The 7,180-nt window shown below is 44.9% G+C and overlaps 1 protein-coding gene; it reads left to right on the top strand.

Annotated features, from left to right (window-relative positions):
• The first annotated feature begins 3,210 nt into the window (after window positions 1–3,210).
• On the top strand, window positions 3,211–6,070 carry GSTUM_00001901001 (uncharacterized protein). XM_002839183.2 has 6 exons: window positions 3,211–3,668; window positions 3,794–4,473; window positions 4,568–4,775; window positions 4,826–4,924; window positions 4,982–5,445; window positions 5,496–6,070. Exons 2-6 carry the CDS (start codon window positions 3,797–3,799, stop codon window positions 5,782–5,784), a joined length of 1,737 nt encoding a protein of 578 aa, XP_002839229.1. The 5' UTR covers window positions 3,211–3,668; window positions 3,794–3,796; the 3' UTR covers window positions 5,785–6,070.
• Window positions 6,071–7,180: the final 1,110 nt, after the last annotated feature.

The raw sequence follows: 7,180 nt of genomic DNA, 5'->3' as shown, positions 1-7,180 counted from the left end.
GAACACCTCCTGCTAGTAAACTACAGTCGCACCTCTCTATCTTGGAACACGCTGAACTGGATACCGCGCTGAACTGGACAAAATCTGTTGTAGCTTTGCACTTCTATTTAATTGGCCCCGCTAAATTGGAAAGAGGAAAGTTTTGGATTTGTATGATATCTAGAGGCATACCCCCCCTCCTGGTCCTCTTAGAAAGTTGATCTGCTAAGTCAGATCCCACTAGAACTAACAGTTGAACTAAGCTCGAAGGAAAGAGTATGGCTAAAGAAATTTAGGAGCAAAGAAAGGAAGGGAAAGAGAATACTTGGAAAGGGTAGGAGGATTCTAGTATACACACCTCTGGACTTCGCAGACAGAGGATTGAGTTCTTGAGCTGGGGGTTGTCTATATTCTGTTCATTCAATTTAAATAATGCCTATGACAAAGTCAATTAAAAAGTCCAGCTTAACAGCTTTACAAAAGTATTAACTGTGCCACCTCTTGGCACAGCATCCTTTTCCCTGCTTGCCTCGCAAGAGAATGGTAATAAACGAGCTTTATTTTTTCTCTGCATTATTTGTGCTATTCATGAGACACCACTATTCCGGAAACCCCATTGTCCCGAATGAAATCCGTGAAATTTGGCCATCTGGAATAGCGAGGTACGACTGTATACGATACTTTGACGCTGTACCTCTGCAGTACAGTCGTGTCTATAAAGTCTTCATACCCCGGTGCGGTAACGGTGTTGTCCTCCATCCCCACAACAACCGCCTCTACCCTGATCCCCCCACATACCTGAAGAGCTAGAAAAGACCAAAATGAGGAAATTTATGCCCTGTATAAATATACTGATATGGTGTATAATAAAATTTCTAAGGTTATGGGTATCTCTAAGGCAACTGTTCAATCAGTAGTCAAAAGAGCTGAATCAAGAGATGGAAATACCCATGATGCCCCCAGATCTGGAAGACCAACAACAAATACCCCTCTAAAAAGAAAGATAGTGGAGTCCATTATCAATGTCGAGCCTCAGTTAGCATTATGCAACATTACCAAAAAAGTGAATATTTGTCTGGGAAAGACCTCTGTGGATAAGATCATATCAGAAGCTGGTTTTAAGCTTCTGATACCTAGAAAAAAACCTTTTTGGAGGAAAGGACTGAAGGAGAAGAGAAAGGAGTTTGCTAGGAGAAGGAGGAATTGGAGGAGTGCATGGAATTGGGTTGTTTTTGTGGATGAAGCCACTATTATCTATGATTCACATCCTACTGGCAGGAAGGTCAGAGTTAGACCTGGTGAAGAGCTGGAAGAAAAAAACTTGAAGCCTAGCTTTAAGTCTCGGAGGACTAGTATTGGGGTCTATGCTGCAATCATGAAGGGTAGCAGGACTGAGTTAATTCTTGTTAGGAAGAGGGGGGAGGAAGAAAGGACCAGCAAAAGAGACAGACTTGGCCTCAATTTCCACCAATATGCAACTGAAATCCACCAGCCATACCTCATTCCTTTTATAGATGGTCTGGATAGACCTTCTGACAACATCTACCTAGCAGCAGACAATGCCTCCTGGCATGGTAGTGAGGAAAACAGAAAATTGCAGTCAGACTATGGTTATCAAAAATTGCCTTGGCCATCCAACTCACCAGATCTCAATCCTATTGAGAACACTTGGGCTCTGCTCAAAAGAGCCCTCAGAAATCGATTCTCCAGGTTGGATAGGAGGCCTCACAGTGCTGCTGAATTATTTCAGGCAGTAAAGGAGGAATGGGATTTAATTTTCCAAGAGAAGTTGGATGGGTGGATAGATAGGATGCATGAGAGAATACAGGCTGTACTAGATGCAGATGGTGGTCATACAAAGTGATAATAATATTTTCTTAAGGCTTATTAGTTCTATTCATATACTTTTCTTAATTGAGTTGTTTGAATTTTTTTTCAATTTTCCATGGAAAGGTGTTGTGGTTGTGTGGTTGCGCCGCCGGGGTATGAAGACTTTACGGACACGACTGTACCCTCGCAGTTCGATCATTATTCTTTTTCTCACCTTGCCCCTACCCCCTTTCCGCCGATCCAGTGTCGCTACGACATCTGTTCTGTGGTTAGAGTGTCTCAATCGCACACGCCAAGAAGACACTCGAGGGCAAGGTAGAAGTCCAGCGAGGTGGTTCGTATCTAACCAGTAGATCTCTGATTGAACCTCTAAATTATTAGGAGGTTCCTTACTTTGAGCGCGAAACCTAGGTCGTTATTTATATCAACTTGTGCAGTACTTGTACAGTTGAATCGGTTGAATCACAAGAAAGCTAAACAAATACGAGATAAGATCCCGTAAATAGGACAATAGGACAGAGGAAACTCTCGCGGAACCGCGCACCAATTTTGTATCGTATGTTTGCGCATCCCCTTGTTCTGCAGACAACCAGCCGGCTGTCCTCCGATGGATACACTGATAGCGAACGTACGCAGCGGGTTGTTGTCTCGTGTGGAGGAAAACACTCCTGTGGAGGCAAGAGAGAATGTGTTCAACTTAGTGGTCCGTGACCGATTTGCTCCTGCTTAAATACAGGAAAGGAAAACTCCCACACATCAGGGTAAACCCCCATAACATACCTACTGGGATTACATAACCATCATACACCAGGTCTCTAAGAACCAAACATTGCTCTATCGGGTTTCCATGAACTCCTGGCAGAAGTTATGGATCCAGCGAGTTGTCCAAAGCACCACTACTCGTACAGTAGGTCTTCTTCCCCACCAGAACTAGTCCTGCTCCGGGTCTATTCCATAGCCGATCATTAATTCCCTGGCTGCCTGGCCGCCTATCTGTAAATAACACGCTTGTATAGTATGATACTGTACCCTACGGTACCGGTTTTCGACTCCTAATTCATTCGTCCCTTCTCGTACCATATCTTTGTCCCAAAAAGTTTCCCAAACAGTTCGCACCTTGTAACCTTACCCACCTTTCCTAATTTCCTTCAATCCTCTACTCTCCTCAATTCATCAACTCGCGTCCTTAGCCGTTTGAACGCTCTCGCAATCTTCAAAAATTGACCATCCGACTTCGTGCCGGCTGTGGAGTGGGCCGGTGAGCCCAGGAATCGGGAGACAATCGACAAGCATCAACGACACCACAAGCAACAAAGAAGAAGCAGAAAGTCTTGTCTCTCCCGGCTAGGTCTGGCTTCAGAACGCTCCGGGTACTCGTACTCCAATACCTTCCGCAACCCACACACATAGACACGCCCCTCCAACCTTTTTTCCCTCTTTTCTTCTTTTCTTTTTTTCTACCTAGATACGATAAGACCTTGTACCGATTTCCTGTCGCCTGCCGGTTTCGCCTACTGGTACCTATAACCACTCTTTTGTTTTGAATTTAACAATTTCGTCCCGATTTGTCTAGAATTTACAATCTGCACAGCTTTCTGACCCTGTTACCGTGCCATTACATATCCTCTCCCACGAGCCATTCCGGTTCGCCGTTTACAACCCTTAATTAGGTAGCGTCCTCCCAACTTTCTAAACAACGAAAGGAGGAAACGGGAAAAAACGTCAACGAAAGGAAAAAAAAATCCAACGGAGAGCGTCGCCCTGCGCGTACCATCCTATTTGCGCAAAAGGCTTTCCCTGGAATCTACCTCGGAGACCCTGAGGACGATCAGGGCTAGCCACGGACAATGAATTTCAATGTTTGACACTCCCATCCTTTCCATCCCTTCTCACATTTGCCAAATTCTACTAACTCCACAAGGTGTGGGAAATATTTCCCGATTTTGGGAAACGTGAAACAACTGCTGACGAAACCGATTTAAAGTCTATGAGAGGAAATGGCCCGTTTACCATGTCTCCAACCTCTGTCTTTCCCGAAGCAGTACGCTCGCTCCCGTCACCATCACCATCAATAGCCTTCAAATCTTCGGCTTCCTCAGTAGGAAATATGGACGACCTGTCTACCCCTGCCCTTGGCAACCCCTCAAGGCCGTCGTTTACTTTGTCTCCGCCAGAGTCACTTGCTACCCTGGAGGATGGAGACGTTTCTTCAACTGGGGATTCATTTTTGTCTAGTTTACGGGAGGGTAGCCCTAGCGGCACACCTGTTATGCTGGATAGACATTCACCAAAAGGAATGCACAGCCTGCCCAAGATAACATACTCGAGAAAGGTTTGTTCGAAAGGAAATAAACGTTCTGCAAAAGAGGCGGAAATTCTTGATTATGGAAATGATACTTCGTTGGAGTCGTCAAGAAAACGTATACGGGTGGTTGGTTTGAAGAATCTTGGAAACACTTGTTACAACAACGCTGTGATCCAAGCGTTGAGCCATACCTGTGCCCTCCGAGAATATTTCCTCCAACGAGTGCCGCCGGTTACCGAGGAATCGGATGCCAGCATGAGTAGCAGCGATTCAGCTGCTACCCTAAGTTTACACACAGCAAGGCCGAGAACTCGTAGGGCTGCAAGACTAGAGGAACAGGTTATAGTTCCCCCCAATATGTGCGAGCCTCCTCCCTCCTTACGCCCTTTCTATCCGCTTTCTCCTATCTTCGGAGGAATGGTTTATGATTCATAGTAGCTTACTCGCGTGTAGCAATCTTTGCGACGAGTTTTCTCGATTGTTAAAGATGATGTGGATTAATCGCATCCCGGCACAAGTTCGCACAGTACCCCGTGCACGCCGTTCCACCCTCCATCTATCGCCAGTTATTTCGCCTCATAAATTTGCTAGTGCTGTGGCTACAGTATTGCCCTCCTTCCATGAGCGTCACGAACAGCAGGACGCCCAAGAGTTTCTTCGGGTAAGTTTGCTTCAACATAGGTGAAGCAGCCCCCACTAACCACGGCTCAGTGCTCCCTTGAACGAATGCAAGATGAACTTGCGTCTGAGCAGATTGAGGAGGAGGACACGATTGTGCAAACTGTGTTTGGAGGTATACTGTGGAACAAGGTGCCAACCCCTTTGTTTTGTCTTGTCTGCACCTTTACTAACCCGAGGACTCATCAGATAATATGTCACTCTTGCTCGGAATACACTATCAAGCCTGATCCCTTTCTCGACCTCAGTCTGGTTATTCCCGAACAGCTGTCACCCGTTACGAAGGGTGATGTGCGCTCAAGTACCCTTGAGGAATGCCTGAATTTGTTTGCTACAACTGAGGAGCTTGAGGGTTCTCCCCCACCTGCATCCGTTCCCGCCCCGACAAACGGCACCACCCGCTCCTGCTTGTCCTGTGGGTCCGAGGCAGCCTTCTCGAAGTCGATTGCTTTCGGAGTATTGCCTCATGTTCTCTGTATCCATTTAAAACGATTCCGCTGGAGAACCCACAAAATACGAGGGGGCAAGCAGAAAGTAGACACTCATGTTAGATTCCCTCTAGCAGGCCTAGACATGGGGGCCTGGTGCGAGCGGGATGTCGATAGCCCGATTTTATATGATCTTTACGCCGTAGTTGTTCACCAGGGGACGGGGTATGATCAAATCTAGCACCTTCCTTCCTTCATCTGCTGACGTAGTAAAGCGCCAACTTTGGACATTATGTCGCTTATACGAAGCACCAAGAAGAATGGTGGCTACTAGACGACGATCGAATCACCAAGGTTCCTTCAGAGTCTGTTGCAAAATCAAAGGCATACCTTCTTTTCTACAAACGCAGGGACGATGAGATATCTTGCGCTATTGCTGATGACGAGTCGCAAGCTGAACCTACTGATGAATCCTGCAATAAAACTCTCACCCAATCACACCCTGATCTCACAGGCCTGCCTCCAAACCACTCTAAGGAACCCAGGTCTCCTCTTGAATCATAGTCATTTCCCCTTTCCATGACTCGGCTCACACCCCTCTCACCTCTAGTCAATACCTAGCAAGCGGGCGCTGTCTGCTCTAATCTTTCGATTACTCCTAGAATTATATTGCTTACGGCAGAGGTTTCTCTTTGTTCTGAGTCGCGAATCCTATCCCACCCTTTTCCTTCTTTTTCTTCATTTCAAAAATCGATGCATATAAACCCGTGTATATTAGGTGATGGGGGCATAACGGTCTATGGTTCGGAGTACGGGATGACTTTCACGAAATCTTATCTGCTTTTTTTTACCCGGTTCTCCATTCATTTTTCTACTTTTTTCCTCTCCGAAGCATTCATGTTTTATCATTAACCACGACAGAGTTGGCTACTATTCATGACTTGGGAGTTTTGGCAATTAGACGGATGGCGTAGACGGTGGTCTTTTATCTTCCACTCTTTTCCCTTCCTTTCCCCGTCTTCTACTTCATCTCTTTATTCTTTCTATTCAGGCTGGAATTAATCTTTGGCTTTGGCTCGCTGTTTCCCTACATTGTTCTCCTACTTCTATCCAGGCTCCTCTCTTGTTGCGGCGCTCCTCGGGTGGGAATACGATATACTACGTATGATACTATTATGGTAAGAATCGATCGATACTAGTGCCACCACCGGCCAGGCCAAGTCAGACTAGGGCGGGCAAGGTCAGGTTACGTTGGGTAAGGTTGGGTTAGATTAGGTTATGTTGGGTTAGGTTGGCAAACAATACAAGTTATAGTGTGAAGTGACTAGAACCTGTACCAATGGCGTTGCAAAATGTGACGCCTTATGTAATCTGGATAACAGGTATAAAGTAGATATTAAAGTTTCTTTTAGCTGTTACAAATTCAACTCCAGCAGTTAACTTGTTATTTATATATTTTTCAGAATAATATCAATTATCTACAATGAATGGAAACTATGTTTAGATATTGTAGCTTTAGCAGTATTCCGTTATTATCTCACTTTACTTCATCAATTGCAATAATTACATCTGTAAGCTTCCACTGCAATGATAAGACCAGATTCTGTCAATTCCAGTACAGTCCGTGCACACACAAGGCATACTTGGCTGATTCAAAAGTCAACAGAAATCTTGGCGCCAAGATATTGGGAAGGAAATGGCGATGCAATGAGTATAGAGAAAGGATTAAGATGAAATAAGGCGTAAGATTAAAAGAAGATATAAATGAAAGATAAGGAAGCTATTTAAAGTATAAATGATTTATGCTTGAAACTTGTTTCCCCCCTTAGTGGTCATACACCATACCATAATATCCAGCAACTTCACAATTTCATAATCGATTTCTTCAATTATGGTCTTTTCCCATTCTTCTTTAAGAATATACTCCATTGCACTGAGCATAGTTATACTTTCAGTACCA

Source organism: Tuber melanosporum (genome assembly GCF_000151645.1).
Source record: "Tuber melanosporum whole genome shotgun sequence assembly, scaffold_313, strain Mel28".
Lineage (NCBI taxonomy): Eukaryota > Fungi > Ascomycota > Pezizomycetes > Pezizales > Tuberaceae > Tuber > Tuber melanosporum.
Note: the sequence above shows the minus strand (reverse complement) of the source record. Positions and strands in the feature narration are given on the sequence as shown.